The sequence below is a fragment of the Kogia breviceps genome, chromosome 11 (assembly GCF_026419965.1).
Source record: "Kogia breviceps isolate mKogBre1 chromosome 11, mKogBre1 haplotype 1, whole genome shotgun sequence".
NCBI lineage: Eukaryota > Metazoa > Chordata > Mammalia > Artiodactyla > Physeteridae > Kogia > Kogia breviceps.
The window spans coordinates 8,693,564-8,714,758 of record NC_081320.1 but is presented as its reverse complement, the minus strand read 5'-3'; the positions used below and the strand labels follow the sequence as shown (position 1 = coordinate 8,714,758).

The 21,195-nt window shown below is 38.9% G+C and overlaps 1 protein-coding gene across 4 annotated transcripts in view; it reads right to left on the bottom strand.

Moving 5' to 3' along the window:
• TMEM131 (transmembrane protein 131) overlaps positions 1–21,195 on the bottom strand; it is a 189,768-nt gene that overhangs the window by 97,224 nt on the left and 71,349 nt on the right. For all 4 annotated transcript variants that reach the window (XM_059078456.2, XM_067007149.1, XM_059078457.2 and 1 more), the window contains exon 4: positions 18,101–18,169. In XM_059078456.2, the coding sequence (XP_058934439.1) occupies positions 18,101–18,169 (69 nt within the window). The remainder of the gene's footprint in view (positions 1–18,100; positions 18,170–21,195) is intronic.

Genomic DNA, 21,195 nt, shown 5'->3' with positions numbered 1-21,195 from the left:
GATGCAGCGCCAGAATTACATTTTATATGTGGTTCAACTGTTCACCATGCTTTTGTCCTTCAGGAATTTTTGCCCCTGCCTTTTCCTCAGTTCAGTTTATCACTTGTAACTTATGATGTTGGAAAACTGATAAAACAGTGAACAGCTGATAACTTTCACTAGTTTAAAAAAAAAACAAACCAGGGGCTTTGGGTTCCTTTTAAAATGGTGAATTGGTTAGTATATGATACTCGTTCTCCCTGACACCCCTAACAGCTGCATATACAAACAACAATGCTGGAAAACTTTAAAAGTTAATCCCTGATTCCAAGGATTAACCAAAAACAGCAAGAAACCCTTGGGTGAACAGAAAGCTGTCTGAACGGGCAGGTGGGGAAACGTGAGGGACACAGAGCAGCCCAGGCCGACAATGAGAAGCCAGGAATAACTCTCCTCTTCTCCATTCCCTTCCCTGCTTGCCTTGTTACAATCAAAGCCTCCCCCTTCAACCCAGATGGCAGAACGGCTCATTGGGGTAAGAAGCTGATGATCAGCTACACTTGAGCACACCTGCCTCTACACTCCTCTCTCTGGTCCTCCAAAGCCCTGAAGTTGTTAGATTACCATTTAGGAAGATACCTCTTCCAGACACTTCTGCCTAAGCACTGTCAGATGGAGTGGTGCGAACATAGGGCAATCGGTAGTTTTTATGTGAATGTGTGTATGTAACTGGACCTCTCCACCTTGGGGATCATCTCCCTTCTTAAATGCACAAGAAGAGACAAAGAGCAAGGCTTGGTCTTCTGCTCTTCCTCAATATGCGTTCTACGACAGCAACTCAGAAGTTCACACATCAAAATAACATGATCTGTGAGGAGCAGTACAATCAAGTTGGAAACATACACGATGTTGCGATAGACCACAACGTTGTTCCCAATTTCCTGACTGAACTGGTGAGAGGCTTATCTCTCTTCACTTCATTAACATTAGGCCAATGAAATGTGAGCAAAAGTGACATGTATCATTAAGTTTTAAGAGTCTTCTTGTACTCTGCTTCTTCTGCCAAGTAAATGGCATTTCACAGATAGGAGAGTGCTCTTCTAGTCTAAATCCCGCTGGGTCGTTTGTGATCACAGCATAACCTAGTAAAGGCTGAATAATGCATAACTGAAGCTGCAAAAAGTTAAACCAAGAATTAAAAATAAGCATAATGGAATATGCTTAAGGAGAAGTGGCAAGATACTAGTAAAATGAAGAAAGCCTATAGAAAACAAGAGAAAATACCAGCAGAAAACATAATGTATAAAGATAATGGATGGGTTAGGTAGATAAATATCTGTTTGTGAGTTGGAAGATCAGATCGACAATTTAGTTCCAAATTCAGTAAGGAAGAATATATATTCAGAATATTTTAGAAGATAGAGCTATAAAAATCAAAAGAAAAACAGATATGTAGAACATAACTAGAAGTGGTAATATTTGGAAAATGGAGTGTAGGAATACTTGAAGAATATGGACAAAAACAATGGGCAAAACCCAAAATTTTAAAAAAAGATGAAATAATTCTTGATTGAAAGGGTTTATGAAATGTCAACAAGGAGAGATAAGGAAACCCTGTACTTAATAAGCACACAGCAAAATTTAAGGAGTTGCAAGAGTTTTTGTATACATTATGGATAAAAGCCTCTTAGGAGATATTTGCAAATATTTTCTCCCATTCTGTGGCTATCTTTTCACTTTCTTGATGGTATCATTTGCAGCACAAAAGTTTTTAATTTTTATGTAATCCAATGTGTATATTTTATCTTTTGTCACTTGTGCTTCTGGAGCCATATCTAAGAAAATATTGTACAAATCACTGCATAATGGAGATACATGACAATGTTTTCCTCTAAGGTTTTATAGTTTAGCTTTGTTACATTTAGCTCTATGATACACTTGAATTAATTTTTGTGTATGGTGTCAGGTAGGGGATCCAACTTAATTCTTTTGCCAGTTGTCTTAGCACCATTTGTTGCAAAGATTATTCTTTCTTCATTTAATTGTCCTGGCACCCTTGTCAAAATCAATTTACAATAAATGTAAAGTTCTATTTCTGGAATCTAAATTCTTTCCCATTTATCAATATGGCAGTATTACAGGGTCTTGACTACTAAAGCTCTTTAGAAGGTTTCTGACATCGGGAGCTGTAGTCTTCCAACATTGGTCTCCTTTTAAAAAATTGTTTGGCTAGTCTGGATCGTTCTTATTTCCATGTGAATTTTAATACCAGCTTGTCAATTTCTGTAAAAAAGTCAGTTGTGGTTTTGATGGGGATTGTGTTGAATCCACAGATCAATTTAGGGAGCATTGCCATTCTCATCTGTGTCTTCTGATTTATGAATATGGGATGGTTTCTATTTACTTAGCCCTTTAATTTCTTTTGACAATGGTGTGGCATTTTTAGTATACAACACTACTTTTAAAAAATTTGCATATAGGTATTTTATTATTTTTGATGCCACTGTAAATGGAATTGTCTTAATTTTGATTGTCCATTGCTAGTGTATAGAACAAATATTTTTGTATATTGATCTAATATCCTGTAACCTTGCTGAACTCACTTATTAGTTCTATTTTTTTTTTAAAGTGGATTGCTTAGGATGTCCTTGTATAAGAGCATAACATCTGAAAACAGAGATGGTTTAATTCTTCCTTTCCAAACGCCATTATCAAAAATGGGGTACCTAAATCTCCAACTATTACTATTGAACTGTCTGCTTTTTCCCTTTAGTTCTGTTATTGTTGCTTCCTATATTTAGGGATTCTGTTGTTAGTTGTGTCTTGCTTTTTTAATGTGACAATCTTGGTCTCTTAATTGGTGTGTTTAGACTATTTATATTAAATGTAATTATTTTTATGGTTAAAGTCTACCATCTTGCTAGTTATTTTCTATTTGTTCTATCTCTTCTTTGTTCAGAACCCTTTTATATGCAGAATTTTCTAGTCCTGGCCCAATTAAACTAGAAATCAATAACAAACAGATAAACAGATTCTCTATAAATATGTGAATAAACCAACATGTGTAAACAACTCATGGATCAAAGATGAAATCTGAATAAAAATTAAGAACTATCTGGAACTGAATCAAAATGAAGAAATTAACTCATTAAAAACTTGTGGAATACAGTTCAAGTTGTGCTTACATGAAAATTCATAAATCTAAATGTACTTATTTGAAAAGAAGAAAGCCTGAAAATTAATGAGCTAAGCATCCATGTCATTAGAAAAAGAATAGCAAATTAAAATAAGAAAGTACAAGGAAAGAAATAATACAAGTAAGAGTGGAAATCAATGAAGTAAAACATAAAATAGAGATGATTTATGAAGTCAAAAATTCCCATTTTGGCAGGGGGGACTAATAAATTGTTAACTACCTGGCAAGATGAATAAAGAAAAAAGAGGAGGCATAAAATATCAATACCAGCAGTGATGAAGAAGATATCACTACAGATGCTACAAAGAGTAAAACAATCATAAAATTATATTAACTTTATGATAGTAAATTTGAAAATCCTGAAATTGCTGTACTCCTAGAAAAATAGAGCTTGCCAAAACTGACAATTTTAAGAAAAAAACGTGTAAGCATTACAGAAAATAAAACTACTGAAGAAATTAAATCTGCAATTTAAAACGTCCCCACAAAGAAAACTCCAGTCCATAAGGACTTGACTGGAAAAGTCTACCAAATATTTAAAGGGACTATTCTACCAAACACTTTGGGGAAAAGAGAGATGCTGATACAAAATGGGGAAAGATAAGAAAGAACTCTGTGAGGCTGGATTTAAATTGGGAAAATATGAATTGGACTTATCAGTATGGGCCATGATTTATGCATGTATACATATCAATATATACATACATAATGCATATGTATATATACATGTATATATTCCTCCAGAGATCGGTCCACATGAGCACAGAAGCAATGACATATAGGGGCAATCATTCAGTGAGTGCCCAGATCTGGGTTTCTAAATGTCATTTCCCACTGAAGAAACCAGAACTTCTTTAGTTTTGGCTAATTCCAGGTCTTGGACAAAGTAAACATAAGGAAGTCTAGAATGTTTGTTGTATCAGAAAGCAAAGAATTGTTCAAAGATAATAGGACGTATCAAAAAAAGAAAAAGGAATCAGCTTAAAGAGGCTCCCACTGGCAAAATATGTAAAATTTGGAGCAAAAAGAACAGTGAAAGTAAAGGGTTATAACACACTGATTAAAAAACAAAACCCATGAGACTATAGCAGAGACAAACAACCTTTTTCTGTAATGGGCCAGACGGTAAATATTTTAGGCTTTACAGACCATGCAATCTCTGTCACAACTACCCAGTCTGCCACTGTTGTGCAAAAAGCAGCCATAGACAAACGTAAATGAATGGGTATGGTTATGTTCCAGTAAAACTTTAAATATAAAAACAGGTGTCAAGGGCCATAATTTGCTAACCCTTGGTCTACAGTGATGGTCAAAGAAAAGGGGGGAATACTTCTTTACAGAAGAATCTCGATTCCTAAATGAAAAAAAAACAATGATAGAATCTGAAGGGGAAAAAAGGAATCACCATTTTGCAACTATCGATGTAATGACTGATTCAGGTAAGAGTCTATGGGTACTGATGAGGTAAACTATTAGATGAAAGATTGATGGAGAACAGGATAGCAACCCTACAGATTATTTATTAATTACAAAGAGGAAAGGCCATCTTTACAATTTACAGGATCTGGAAGATAGTACACCAACGAGTGCTCAAACTCAGCATCAACAATAATTAGAAATATGGACATTACATTACCCTGATATAACGTAATACAGTATTATCTATGTAACGTTCTTGACAAAAATGTTTAGCCTGAAATCTAATCATTAGGATATAATCAGGCAAATCCAGTTTGTAAGCTATTCTATAAGTCAACTGACCTGGACTACAAAAATTTCAATCTTATGAATAAAAAAAGAAAAAAGGTAGGAAACTGTTCTAGATTAAAGACACCTAGCAACCAAATGCAATGTGTCATCCTTAATTTAAACCTGGTTAGAGGATGGAAGACTATACTGCTTTTGGCAATTAGGGAAATTTGAATGTAAACTATATATTAGATAATGTTACTGTATCAATATTAGATTCTTTGGGTGTGATAATGGAATTGTGGCTACGTAGGACCAGTCCCTTAGGATTCACACACTGAAGAACTTAGGGGTGAAATATGATGTATACATTTACTTTCTGGAAAAAAAAAGTGGAGTTTGTGTGTGTGTAGAAAGAAAAAGAGACAGAAAGAAAAGGTTAACTCTTGGTGAATCTAGATAAAGGTTCTGTAGGTGTTCACCACATTATTCTTACAACTTCTCTGTACTTTTAAATTTTTCAGAAGTTGGGGAAAATATTAAGACTTTCTGTTCAACAAAATACTGGATGGGAAAATTTGACACATGACAAGCTGGGAAAAGATATTTGCAATGTCTAAATATCTTTTTAGACTTTAAGGTTATTTTTAAACTATAAGAGGAATTTCTAATTACTAAGAACCCCCAAAGAAAAATGGTCAAAGGATATGAACAGGCAATTTATAGGAAGAGGAAACTCAAAAGGCCAATAAGCATATAAAGATGGATATTCGAACTTACTAGTGATCAGAGAAATGCAAAATTAACAAGGCATCACGTTATCCCTATTTAACTAGCAAAGTTAGAAAGTTGGCTAACGTTAAGTGAGGATACAGGGGACACGGCGATACAGGAACGCCAGTGGACTGCTCGGAGGAGTACAGAGAGGAACAGCCACTCACAAGAGCAACCAGGCCACAGCTAGATACGCGAAGTGGACTCACACTCTGTAACCTATGCGTTCCACTCTGGAGTTACAATTCCAAAGCAATTCTCATGACGGTCCGTAAGTAACCCTGTAAGAGGATTTCACTGCAGGGCTGTCTGAGGTGGTAAGGCAGGAGAGGCAATATGTGTAGCCATCAAAGGGGGAGTTAACGGTAGAGTAAGTACCCACTATTTTACTCCTGTGGTTAAAAATAAGAGAGCAGATGCATAGCACAGGGAGTTCACCTCTGTGCTTTGTGACCACCTAGAGGGGTGGGATAGGGAGGGTGGGATAGGGAGGGAAGAGATATGGGAACATATGTATCTGTATAACTGATTCACTTTGTTGTAAAGGAGAAACTAACACACTATTGTAAAACAATTATACTCAAATAAAGATGTTAAAAAAAAATAAGAGAGCAGAGAAATAATCTAACAAAAACAGACCTTTAAAAAGGTAAGAAATAGAATGAGCTATGCAGCCACTATGGAAAACAGTATGGAAGTTCCTCAAAAAATTAAAAACAGAACTACCTTATGATCCAGCAACCCCTCTTCTTCCCATATCTGAAGGAAACGAAAACACGGTATAGAAGAGATACATGGCACTCTAAGGTTTACCGCAGCATTGTTCACAATGGTCAAGATATGGAAACAACTTGTGTCCATCGATGGATGAATGCATAAGGAAGCTGTGTTGTATATACACACGATGGAACATTATTCAGCCATGAGAAAAAAGGAAACCCTGCCATTTGTAACAACACGGATGGACTTCAGGGCATTATGCTAAGTGAAGTAAGTCAGAGAAAGACAAATCTGTATGAAATCACTTATATGTGGAATCTAAAAAAGCCAAACTCATAGAAACAAAGCCTAGAATGGTATTTACCAGGGAGTAGGGGGTGGGGGTAAAGGAGAGATGTCGGTCCAAGAGTACACATTTCCAGTTAGAAGATGAATAAGTTCTGGTGATCTAATGTACAGCGTAGTGATTATAGTTAATAATACTGTACTATATGCTTGAAAGTTGCTAAGATCTTAAATGTTCTCACCAGAAAAAAGAAATGGTAATTATGTGATGTGATGCAGGTGTTAGCTAATGCCATGGTGGTAATCATTCTGCAGTGTAAGTCAAATCAATGTGCTATATACCTTAAACTTACAATATTATATATCAGTTATATCTCAAAGTTGGAAAAAAACCAGAATGAGCTATATCACAATATTATTTATATGTTAAAATATAATTACATACATTAAAATTATGTAAGAATAATTTCTAACTGGGTGGCAGATACAAAACTATATATATGTCTTATTCATTTCTGTCTGTATATTTCATAAAAAAGAAAAAAGGTGAAAATAATGTGGTAAAGTAATGAAAATACTCTGGAAAGTAACACTGCCCTGTAATTGTTAAGCACCATCATATAAAAGTGAAATAAAGCATTCAGAGTCTTTCATTTTTCCTTTTGCTTTAGAGTGACCACATCAGTCAAGACGGCTTTGCTATGTGTGTTGTTTACTTGAGGTCAATGAATCAAAAGGTATTTGCCGAGGGCCTACATTTGAGCCACCACTGTAACAATGCTACCTTATCTTTACAGGTGCTTTTTATACAGCCATGAATGCTGAATCGTGTTTAGTCAGGCAGTAAGCCCCATATGTTGTGATATGATCCCTCAATAATTCAATTTGAAAAGTACTTTAATAAATTTTATCTAAATAGAATATTAGAGAACTTAGGGTGGAAGTGTCACAATTAAACATTATGATAAATAAACTCAAAGCTCATTTTATTGTCCAAGCAGAAGTTTTAGTCTGTTTCCTTAGAGGTTTGTCTAACTTCCTTATTAGGACTTCCTCTTTTGGGGGTAAAACCCTCAAAGTCTAAAGTTGGGCAGAATTACATGCACTCAACCTGACTTTTAACACAGTCACATTATTTCACTTGATTCTCACATTCTGTATCACCTAAATCAACATCAAATGTAACTCAGCACCACTTTATTCATTTCTTCTGCAGCTTCATCTACAGTTGACTCTTGAGTTGTTTTAAACATTCTGTCTTTTCTAGAATGGGATAACAATATCTTCTTTCCACACTACCCAAAAAAGTCAAGTTCATATGCGTAAGGTCCACAAACTATATAAATAAGAACTCTTCACTGTCTTTTGTAAACATTTAACACATTTTTAAGGTTTTGAAAATGGGTTGTGCTGCTTTTTATTTTACACACCATCTGAGAATTTCTTTATAATGCTGACATGAAGTTTTGTTGTTGCTGAGGTTCAATGTCTTCTGGTGCCTCTAAGGCTTAAACCAAGACATACTCCCCTTCTGAGAGCTCATCACTGCAGATGCCACCAGCTCTTGCCAGAAGCGGGAAGGCTGTAGAGAAGATGAACTCCCTTAAAGTCTCTCAGCAGAGAGCAGGTGATTCTGCAGCATTAGAGCATAGCACTAAGAGGCTGTACCCACAGACTGCCCTTGAGAGGCAGGATCCCACAGATGAGTTTCCTGCTTTGCAGGGAAGCAAAAACCTGGTCCAAAACTGCTCCGTGGCTTACAGCCCAGCCATCAGGAAGCTCAAAATCTTTCTGTGGCTTACAGTTCAGCTGTGAGGAAAAATCCCAAAGGTGAACCGAGGCTTGGGCCCTGAGGAAGGGACAGAGGGGCATCCAGAGGCAGGTCTGCAACAACGCATTTAGGATTAGGAGGCAGGAAGCTGAGTGCCCTCAGGAGCCGTCAGTGCGTGCACTTCCTCTTGCGCAGGTAGAGACTTTCTCAGGAGCTAGACCTCTTAACCAACAGGCTCATCAATCTCAGGTAGGGTCACCGGACCACAAAATAATTAGGGAAGTAGGTACAGACCCAGCTGGGACTTTAAACTATGGCCATGATGCTGCAGGAAGAAGCTTTACGAAGACAATATGGAAGATAAAACTCTTCTTCCTCAAGCTTTATACACATATAAGTAGAATAACAGTACACAGAAATAAAAATGTGCTCCTTCCACCCTGTAAGTTCACCGATTATGTGCTTTTTTCAACAAACATGCTCTTTTACAATTCAAATGTCCCATAGGCTACCTAGCAACCAGTGTTTCTCCTCCCTATGAATTTGTTCTTAATGTTTTTCCTCCAGTGACCTCAATGCAATCAATCTCAGTTTAGATAAAGAAGACAGGGTATAAGACAGACAGGTACTCTGGGGGATCCTTGAAGAAGACAGGACTGAAGATGGCCTGCTACAGGAGAGGGCTCTGGGGTAAGGAAACAAGCCTGGAGGTTCTAGGAGCCTGGAAGCAGGGGTGGATCAGAAAGCTTGGTTTGCAATGCTGGCGAGGCTGGCCTTACCCTTTCTTCTAGGGATCAAAGAGGAAAGACCCTAAGCCACACCCTCTGGAAATGAACCCTTGGAGAAGGGTCATCTACTTAGGTTGCTGAGAGAAGTCTGGAGTAACAAGAACTGAGGGAAAGCATCAGCAGGCTATTCCAGTCACTCATGCACACACAGAGCAGGCTTCCTGCAGTTCCAGATGGTCCACGCCATGGAAGCAGAGGGAGGTCTCCTTGGATGGACCAGCTTACAGACCTCATACAAACAGCTTCCCCTGCCTCTCCCTCTCCTCAGTTCCCTTGGCAAAGTGGAAGACTGAGGAGAGAAGTCACACTGAACCATGGAAAACTATGCTCAAGTCCCAATACAAATTTACTTGTCAATCAATAAGCAGTGCATCAGTTTTCTATGCTGCCTAACAAAGTACCACACACCGAGAGGCTGGTAAAGCCATGCCCATTTATCACCTCGCAGTTCTGTACAGTAGAAGTCCAGGCACAGCATGACTGGCGTGTCTGCTCAGGGTCTCACACATCACGGCTCCAAGTCCCCTTCTAATGAGCTCATGCAGGTTTCTGGCAACGTTTAGGCTGCTCTCAGCCTCTTGCCATATGGCCCCTGCCCTTTCCAAAACCAACACAAAGTAACTCCCTTGCATCAAATACCTCTCATGCTTCAAATCTCCGACATTTCTGTCTCTGACTGCCACAGCCAGATGTAGAGGGCTCCTGTGATTAGGTCAGGTGCCCAGATTACCTCCCTATCTTAAGGGTCCACTGATTTGGGACCTTAATTACATTTTCAAAATTCTTTGAAAATTCTACAGCAACATCTAGATTAGTGTTTGATTCAATACAATTGGGAGAAGGTGTATGTGCACCTTAGGGGCCAGGAATCCGGGGACCATCTTAGAATCCTGCCTGTCATAAGCATTATGTGTGACTGCTTGGCTAGACAGGTAAGATTTAAAAATAAAGACAAAGATTTTCAAATGCCTGCTAGCGCTGGTCCAGTTTGTTTCCATTATCAGCTGCTCCAAAGACAGAAGGAGGGCCCAGGGGGTTAGTGTGAATTATTTATAGATAAACCAAGCTGAGATATACAGCTGTTCTCTGTGCTGTCAAGAGCAGAGCTCTGACTAACTATCCATATTTCATAAGAGTCTGAGGCTCAAAAGAATTAGGAAGAAGCACTCCTGAGTTAGAGACCAGCTTGGAAAGTAAGTGGCAATTTTGTGGTCAATGGCAAGTTTTCTAGCCACACAACGATGACAATGCAGTGCCACGAAACAGCTGAAGAAATGGCTGAGTAGCTGCCCTCAGGCAAACTTTGTGAATGACAGTGACACAGCAGTATATTAAACACAGCTTTTGGCAGGAATTCGGGCCAAATCAATACGCGGTACTCTGACCACTCGATTACCACAAAATCTGACCATCGTCTCAAACACATTTTAGAGACTGAGGGCTGCGCTGGAGTGTTGGTTGAACAGTTAGAAATTGGAAAGCTAAAAAGCACCAAACGTCCCTTTAGGAAAGAGGGCCTGCTTGATTTTCTTGGAATACCAAAAAGCGATTAGGGAGAAATGCCTCTCATCAACTGAACCTGACAATAAACACCTCCAGTTTTAACAAGTTTATTCAATGTCCACTTTTTTAAAAGCCATTAAGTCTCTGTTTTAAACTTTTAGATTTAGGAGACACTAACACACTATACTCAAATAAAGATGTTAAAAAAATAATAAAAAACTTTTAGATTTGAAATCAAGATTTTCTGCACTTATTATATAAACCAAAGAACACAGTAAAACAAGTTCCCACCCAAAGAATCTTTTAAATCTGCAATAAATGTTTGAAAAAAGGAGTTGTTATGGAAACAGAAAAATATTTAACTGCACTGGCATAAATAACTGCGGGGGGTGAGTAAAGCGGGGGGGTGGGGGTGTGGGGTGTGGGGGGGAAGGTGGTGGTCAGGCCCAAGATTGCTCCAGGCTGACTGCTACAGAGAGAGAGGGGGAAGGGGGGGAAGAAAAGAAGGGCGGAGGGAGAGGGAAAGGGCAAAAAAGTAGAGCCAAAGAATAAATTTAAACAAAATGGATGCAAACAAAGAAAGCCTATTTCTCAAGAAAGTTAATTTGATCAAACATCAAAGACATTCTAGAGGGCGGTAGGGACGGCCAGCATAGTGAGAGGAGTCAGGCCACGGAGGTTTAGAAAGCAGCCACAGAACTAGAACCGCATCCTTGCTAAAGGACAGGAAACGGTCTTGGAGACCCTGGTTGGCAACTGAATGCAACCTGGAGTGATAAATTTCATCTGACTCAAAAGTTCTTCCAGTTACTGCAAAGGGTGTTGTAAAATTAAGAATGGCTTCTGGTTTAGCAAAAAGGACCACAAGCAGTAGAAGTAGTTCACAGAAAACACAGGCAAAACTTCAGTGCATAAGTCAAGGTACAGTGAGCAATGATTTCTGATTACTTACAATTTCTGGAAAAAAAAATATTATGAAGTGTTCTGTTAAGGCTACTTCTCAAGTCCTAAAATTACTCCTAGACATATGAAGCTGATGAAACATTTACAGCATGGGCATTAATTAAATCAGTACATTACTGGATCAAGAAGAAAAGGTATAGCAAATGTTTAATGAAGTGCTGCAAAAACACTTGAAAATGCAAAACGAATTTTACTGTAGCAGAAGAAATCAGCAGGTAATCTTGCTGGACTTAAAGACAATGTACGGCATGTGTTAAGTGTGAAATACGTGCCAGATATGTAAAGATAAATACTGTGTATTTATCTTGATAGTCGGGTCTAGTAGGGAAGCGGACGTCAAAAGAAACGATCAGAGCAATAACCAGCACTGACAGAAGTTAGTAGAGGATGTCAGGTGTGATGAAGAACCCAATTTCAGTTTTGATGTCTCATTGCTGACAGTTTTCAAGCCCCACAATGTCCCCTCACCTTATGCCCCACATCTGGGCAAGCCCACAGGGAAGCCTGCACACTCTCTCCCATCTACTAAGAAGTTCAGACCATGCAAGCCTGCCCAGCCTCACCGCGTAAGTATAAGAGCCAAGCCAGTTTCCTTTCTCTGCTCTCTCGAGCCGTTTTTCAGACCTTGGGAGCCCTCCCCGCTCTCCCCAGAAAGCTTCACTATGTGAGGATAATAAATTTCAGCCCTTCTTGGTGTGTGAATCAGTCTTGACACCTAAATCAAATTTTGGGTGTGGATCCACCCCAGCTCTGTGGAGTGACCACCACACCGTGGAAGCAGGGAGGGAGGCGGTTTCCGCCTCTGCTAGGCAGGCTGGGGAGGGCGTGCTTTACAGAGGACTGAAGGTCATCGGGGGTTCAACGGGCCGGGGAGGTTGTAACGGGCTTCAACTGGAGCTCCTGCCCACTGCACGACTTTCCTTTCTCTGGGTGAAACCATGGTAATTACAGAGACACCCCCTGGAAGACACGTCCACTACCAAACACCGTCCTTATCTGAGTGGTGAGGTGGCTAAGCCAGGGTGATGACTGCACTACTCTGAGATTTTTCCAACTAAAGTAAAAGAAGCTATTATTCCCCGAGGGAGGGAGGCTAGAGAATGTGGGTCTGAACAGTCAGTAGGTTTGCTCTCATCATTGTAGGGAAAAGATATGGGCAGTGGGAGAGAAGAAGCCACCAGCAAGTGGGGCAGAGATAAGAGATGGGGCGGGGGGAGGCCTAGCGGTGCTGGATAACGTGCATCCTGTTGTTCCCAGGTCCCACTGCAACTCTGAACTTTCTGCAAATATATTACAGTCCTCGGAATTCCTTCTAGTATATCCTGATTTTTGCTCAACTCCTTTCAGTTAGATTTCTATCACTGAGAACCAAACAATGACAGCACTGAACCAAAGAGAGGGATTACGGCACTCTGTAATTACTGTTAATTTTCTTACAATACCAATAATGGTACTGTACTTATGCAGAATGTAGACATGAAATGTCATTATGTCTTCTACAAATGAGTTAAAAAATCAACAAAAATATGAATATGGCAAAATTTTTAATTATTGAATTTAGTTTAAGAATATATTCACTATCTGTTCTATTTTTCTGTATGACTGCATGAAACCTTCCATGAAAAATTCTTTTTGGAGAGGAGCCTCTTAAAGTATGTATAACATGCCTGGAGCTTTCAAAGAGAGTTTGGCCATCATCTGAGCTAAGAGACTCCCAACGACAGCTGGATGTGAGATTGCCCTGTTTCCTTGGGATCCTCCCCAAGTGCCTGTCCGTGGACATCAATATTCAGGTCCTGCCCTTGAGGCTCCAGCCTGCTTGCAATTTTCCCTTCCTGAGTGCCTGCCCCTGTACACTTTGGGCTTGCTTAACCAGCTCCCAAACACACACACACACACACACACACAAATCTGACTGGATCTGTTCCTCTGATTGAACCCTAATACATGTGTTCACATCTGCTCCCAACTCCTACTTCTATAGATCCACTTCTACCTTTATGAGATAAAAACAAACCCTGTTCAGTGTTCTCAGGCTGGACACAGAAAAGTTTAAATTAAGGGTAATTTTTTTTTCCTTTTGTTTCCGCTCTTTTGCAGCAGCATATAAATTTGCTGCTTTGGGGAACAGTCCAGTCTAACTCAGCTACCCCTTTTCTGTGCTGTAACCAAGAGCTCACACTCTGCTTCAAACGATTTTGTTCATCGTATAACCCAACCCTCGTCTGTACTGGAGTGCATCTGTCTGTTCGCACATCTTTAGCATATCATCCTCTCCAGTCGTAGATTAATTCATTGATTCCTATCAGTGCTCCTTGTACATGACACCTAATTACTCTCTAGCCTAAATATTAACTAAAAATGTTTTACATTCTGCATATCCTTTCACCTCCTAATTCCATTTTTTTGGACTCTCCTGAGGAACTAGTCATAGTTGTGCTTAAAGCATTAGTTTCAGCACTGATTATAAGAACAAAGAGTTTAAAACAAAAAATGAATTTAAAAAATATATCCATACAATTTGCTGTTCTTTGATACCACAAAATAATGTAACAGAAAATTCTATGGAATAAAAAAATGCACAGTATATATGTTTAGAAAGCAGGTTAGGGACTTCCCTGGTGGAGCCTGGTTAAGAATCCACCTGCCAGGAATAAAGACGCAAACGTACAGAATGCACTTGAGGACACAGGGAGGGGGAAGGGTAAGTTGGGACGAAGTGAGAGAGTGGCATGTACATATATACACTACCAAATGTAAAATAGATAGCTAGTGGGAAGCAGCCGCATAGCACAGGGAGATCAGCTCATTGCTTTGTGACCACCTAGAGGGGTGGGATGGGGAGGGTGGGAGGGAGAGGCAAAAGGGAGGGGATATGGGGATATATGTGTACATATAGCTGATTCACTTGTTATACAGCAGGAACTAACACAACATTGTAAAGCAATTATACTCCAATAAAGATTACAAAAAAAAAAAAAAAAAAAAAAAAAGAATCCACCTGCCAATGCAGGGGACATGGGTTCAATCCCTGGTCCAGGAAGATCCCACATGTCTTGGAGCAACTACGCCCATGCGCCACAACTACTTAGCCTCTTGTCTAGAACCTGTGAGCCACAACTACTGAGCTTGCGCTCTAGAGCCCACAAGCCACAACTACTGAGCCCATGTGCCAAAACTACTGAAGCCTGCGTGCCTAGAGCCTGTGCTCTGCAACAAGAGAAGCCACCGCAATGAGAAGCCCACGCACCACAACGAAGAGTAGCCCCCGCTCACCGCAACTAGAGAAAGCCCATGTGCAGCAACGAAGACCCAATGCAGCCAATAATAAATAAATAAATAAATTTATTTTTTAAAAAAGAAAGCAGGTTATAAAATAGTTTATGGTCAGAAAATACTGTTATATCTTTGTAACTCAATAAATAAATACAGATACACAGAAAAAGGACTTGAAGGATAGAAGTTCAATGTTTATGCTTCTGGGTGGCTGGATTACTGGTAAATATTTACTTCTTTCTCTTGATAGGCATTTTCTAGGTTTACCAGAGTGAACATGTACTGCTAGCATATTAGGCAAAACCCCAGCAAATTTTGTACTGTTGATTTAATAATCTGTGGCCTACAACAGGAATTCTTTACTAGCGCTTAAGGATCCAGATATGGACTTTGATGCGGATGGCTAGAAAACCCTTGAACCTATGTGCAAAATGTTATTTGTATGTGCAACTCTGTGTGTGTGCATTTGGGGAAAGGAAGAGGTTCTGACAGCTTTCATCTGTTCTTAAAGAAAACCATGATCCAAAAAAAGGTTAAAACTACCAGTCCAGAATTTTGCTTGCCCTTATCTCAATTTCTCCTATTTGGGGGTGGGGCATTCATTATGTAAAGCGTTGAGGGACAGATAATTTGGAACAGGAATTACCAATTTCAATTCAGATATTTTGCACACTTGAACATTTCTTTATCTCAGGGGATGCATGAAATTTTCAAAACTCCCTTAAAAAAAAATGAGGTGAAAAACGTTGGATATAACTTTTGAAACAATCTCTCTAAAATGGTTACTGCTAAGCTTTTCAAACTAAGAATATTCACTACGTTAGACTTAAAGTTCTGCTACTGTACCCTGATCTCCTCTGTCCCCAAGGCTCATGGTGTCATCATAAACATGGCCCATGCCATAGTCCTAGATTGGAGTTCATCAGAGAGACAGAACTCATCATTATTTTAAAAATAATGAACCTTCTTGATAAAGATCAAAATGCATGCCATGCTTCATTAAATATCTCGGCATTTGACAGAAGGAGACTATGGGTGATATATTACTGTGACTGGATTAAGAACTCTATGCTTTTGCCATCTCAACATCGTATCTAAACCTTTTTATAGGACGGAAACAACAGTGACGTATTTCCTAACTGAACATTATGGTCTTTAAACTTAACACCCACAAGTCAATTTTACTATTTACATAACGACTACTTGCAAAGACTGATTCCATCTATAGGTACAAAAGGAAGCACACAAACCTCTCTCTGCAGCCCCACCCCAAAAATCCATGATCTCTGTAAACACCTGAGAAGATGGACTTGTTATCAGATAGCCCTTCTTATGCTGACTACTGTGCCATGGTTTTGTGCAAGTATAACTGATATATTTGATTATTCTAGGTTTGAGATTGTAAAGAAATTATTACAGAATTAATTAAAGAATGTTAAAGAGTGCAAGGCTGCCTACTGTGGTACACGTAAAAACTAAATGAAAACTTGACATCAACATCTTAGTGTAGAAGAACAGTTTTAGGTACCCGGTTTCAAATCAAAAGATTAATACGCTTCCAAATTTAAAAATACCCTGAAATACTGAAAAAGAAATTATTTAAATTTAATGTCTTCACTAGTAGAAAACGGTTAACTACAACTTTGACAATATTAAAAAAATTACAGTTTTCATTTGTTGAATCAGAATAAACTTGCATACAGCTCCCCCTACCAACTTCCCTTTTAAATTCTGTTCTTCTAATAAATGCTGGAGAGGGTGTGGAGAAAAGGAAACCCTCCTACACTGTTGGTGGGAATGTAAATTGGTACAGCCACTATGGGGGTTCCTTAAAAAACTAAAAGTAGAGCTAACATACGATTTGGCAATCCCACTCCTGGGCATACATCCAGAGAAAACCATAATTCGAAAAGATACATGCACCCCAATGTTCACTGCAGCACTATTTATAATAGCCAGGACATGGAAGCAACCTAAATATCCATCAACAGAGGTATGGATAAAGAAGATGTGGTACATATATACGATGGAATATTACTCAGCCATAAAAAAGAATGAAATAATGCCATTTGCAGCAACATGGATGGATCTAGAGATTGTCATTCTGAGTGAAGTCAGACAAAGACAAATATCATATGATACTGCTTATATGTGGGATCTAAAAAAATGGTACAAATGAACTTATTCATAAAACAAAAACAGAGTCACAGATATAGAAAACAAACTTATGGTCACCGGGGGGGTAAAGGAGTGGGAGGGATACATTGGAAGATAGGGATTGACATACATACACTACTATATATAAAATAGATAACTAATAAGGACCTACTGTATAGCACAGGGAACTCTACTCAATATTTTGTAAAGACCTATATGGGAAAAGAGTCTAAAAAAGAGTGGATATATGTATATGCAAAACTGATTCACTTTGCTATACACCTGAAACTAACACAACAAAAAGGACAAACAAAAAAAAAATTAAAAAAAAACTTCTTTTCTTCTGTTAACTTACCAGAGTGGCATTACTCTAGTAGTTATATCATTTAAGATGTTGCCTTTACCTACCTGGTAAACTGGGTTGGAACCAAATACGGGTGAAGACTTGTCTTGCCCTCAGTGTATCTGAGATGTGCAAAACCTGAGACCCAGAGGCAGAAGGTAAGCAGAACTATGGTTTGAGGAAGTGCTCTGTGGTGGGACCTTGTCTTCCTGTAAGATCTGCTTTTGTTTGGCCTCCTGGGTTGGTGATAATATTATTTATTTGATGATGTATAAAGGCTTGTACCTTAAAAGCATATACATCAAACAAATTAATATATTCTTCTACATCCACAAGGAAAAATGTTAAATAATAAAAATGGAAATGAAGCGCTAATCAGAAAGGTAACCCTAAGTTTAATGCTGCTTCTGAAGATAAGATCCTCTGAACCAGAGACTCCAGAATGTGGATATTTTTCAAACTTCAAAATTTAATATTATATGTTTGATTCATAATAGATACTTACTTCCCATTTTCAAACTGTATTCAACATTATTTACTTGCCTGATGACTAAAACATGTAACTTTCTCACACAAGATAACACAGGCAAAAGGCTAGACAAATGCATGCATAAAATATATATAATATTGCTATGGTCTGAAAATTTTAAACTTACTGTTCATGGAAATCCAGCATTGGTGGCTCAAATCGTATAGGTCTGCAATTACCCCGGTACAGAGATATACTGTAAGTAAAAAGAAAACAGCCTAAGAAGCAATTCTTCAACATACGTGTTTCCCCAAACCGAAGTCAGACACTTGAGTTTTGTCATGATAAAGTTTCTTTAAGAAAAGTGGAGTCTTATATTAGAAATATGCATTACTTTTTTATTAGAGGAAATCAATAAACGTTTGTTTTAAAAAATGGGGGGAAAAAAGGAGTGTTTTTCCTATTCAAAGGTATGCAAAAACAGAAACTGCTCAAATAGACTGTTGAAATTTATTTGGTTGATATAATTGATAACAATATACCTTAATATGATCATTTGGATTTTTTTTTTTTTTTTTTTTTTTTTGCCACACCACGCGGCTTAAGGGATCTCATTTCCTCAACCAGGGATTTAACCTGGGGCACCGCAGTGAAAGCACCAAGTCCCAACCACTGCACTGCCAGGGAACTGTCTCATTTGGATTTTTAATACATGTACAATGAACAATAAATAATTACTTGTACTTGGAAGGCAATTTATAGAGACAAATACTCATGATCCCATTGTAACTAGAGTGTCAAAGAACTAAACAAAAGTCAATTTGGGGATAGAAATTTCCAAGAACTGAAATATCTTTTTAATCTGAGAGTCTGGAACATACTGATCTATGATGTCTTGGCCTAAATATTTGAGTATCATTTCTAACTATTCCCCTTGATACTAGAACTTCTCACTAAAACAGATTCCTGAATAAGCAAACCTCCTAGACATCACCACGACCTAACACTGATGCAAAGTATAAATAACCTTGGAGAGGAGGTCCACACACCTAAAGTCATCTGTTTACATACTGAGAGAGGGAGAAAGTCTTTCAGACACTAAAGTTTCTAAACAGTAGATTATCTTTCTGTTGTATTTTAAGAAATGATGTAAGAGCAAAACCCATTTTGTGACACTACTTTATTTCCATCACCTCTGCAATTCAAAAGAGCACAAGCTTCACATGATATAGTAATTTCATTCAGGAAATACAACAGAAATAGACAAGGACATACAGAAAATTTAGAAGATCTAGATTTAACTCAATTCAATAAAGATTAAATAGTCTGAGCAGTGAAATAACTGAGCTTAAAAAAATAACATTTAAAAGTGTTTTCAGGGGTTTCCCTGGTGGTACAGTGGTTGAGTTTAGGGGTTTCCCTGGTGGCGCAGTGGTTGAGAGTCCGCCTGCCGATGCAGGGGACGCGGGTTCGTGCCCCGGTCCGGGAGGATCCCACGTGCCGTGGAGCGGCTGGGCCCGTGAGCCGTGGCCGCTGCGCCTGCGCGTCCGGAGCCTGCGCTCCGCAACGGGAGAGGCCACAGCAGTGAGAGGCCCGCGTACCGCAAAAAAGAAATACATTAAAAAAAGAAATAAATAAAAATAAAAATGAAAGTGTTTTTAGCCTTACCAACTAAGAGTATTACTCTGTGCTGCCTGACAATCCTTCTACATATGTTGAACATTCAAGATGACAAACACGAGAAGGAAAAGACCAAATGTAAGATTATACTTTACTAAAGCACAAAACTAAAGACACTGGGACAATGAACGCACAGTTCCTCACAAGACAGCTGCCACATGTAGGCAGAGGTACAGAAGCTACTCCCTCTTGATTTCTGCCCTTCTTAGACATACTATAAAGAGGATACTCTTCAGCTCCTTTAAAACAAGATACTGACCAGTTCATCAGTTTTAACGGTGTGAAACTCAAACTTACATAAATTCATCCAATCAAGAAAAAAAAAAAGTTTAATGCATAAAGTAAATGTGTCTAAGTCAGAAATTCACACATATATAAACAATGACTGTGTTAGATGCTAGAGATACAAAGGAGATTAAGATACAGTTTTTTTTCTCCCATAGAACTGAGAGTCTACTCCCCAAATTTCAAGTGGAAATGTTAAAGTGGCCAGGCAAGGGGAAAAAGTGCAGTGCACACCCCGTTCACTCAACACAAATATACCGAATGTCGGGGGCTGTCTAGTGGCTGGGGCCACGAGAACAAAGAGCCTGTTCTCACGGCACTAACATGCCGATGGGGAAAACAAAAGTAGAAAACATCACGTGATGACGTCCAACGTATAAAGACAAATCAAACACAGCAGGAACATAGAAGGTCTCTCTGAGGGGGGACACTGGGGCTGAGACCTGACTGGTAGCGATCTGGAGGAAGAAAGCAGGAATGAATGTCCTTGGCATGAGGAGGAACCAGGAGGCTGAAGTGGCCAGAGTGCAGGAAGGAGGGGGAGGAGACCGGAGCTGAGATCAGAGTGGTACAGAGGCCAGGTCTCCTTGCAGAAGTCTGGATTTTATTGTAAGTGTAACAATAAGCCTCTACAGTGCTTTGAGCAAGGAAGTAACATGATCTAACACATTTAAAAGGTCAAATCTGGCTGCTGTATGAGGAAGAGACTGCCTGAGCCCAAGAGTGAAGCAGGAAAGCCCTGCAGTTGTCCACAGAGGAGGGGACAGCCACTGTGGCCCAGGATGACTGCAAGGGAGGGTGGTGAGAAGTGGCTCTTTTCTGAATATTTTTGGAAGCTAGAGACATCATGCTGATGGATTGATTTTGGAGTGTAAGAGAAAGAAGAGAGGCATCAAGATGACTTAACTCTAAGATTTTGGCCTGAGAAACTAGATACGTAGTCATGACATGGAAGAGAGGGTTGGAAGTGGGGAAGGGTAGTTGGGTAGGGATTCAAGGGTATTGTTTTAGACATTTAAACTTGAGATGTCTCATCTAGATGGAGATGTCAAGTAGGCAGATAGATATACATGGTTATTGCTTTATATTACAAAGTTACTGATTTGGGGGTACTGATCTTAAACCCAGGCATTTTGGTGAGTTAATTCTAACAGTCTATAGATTCTCTTAGATTTTCCCCTGCCATTATATGTGTTGCTAAAATGATCACTATCTTGGATTGTCTCTGTAGACAGATCACCTGCAAGTAACAACAATTCAGTTTCTTCCTTTTAAATCCTTAGACCTTGTTTTCCTCTTTCATGCCTTATGTGGGCT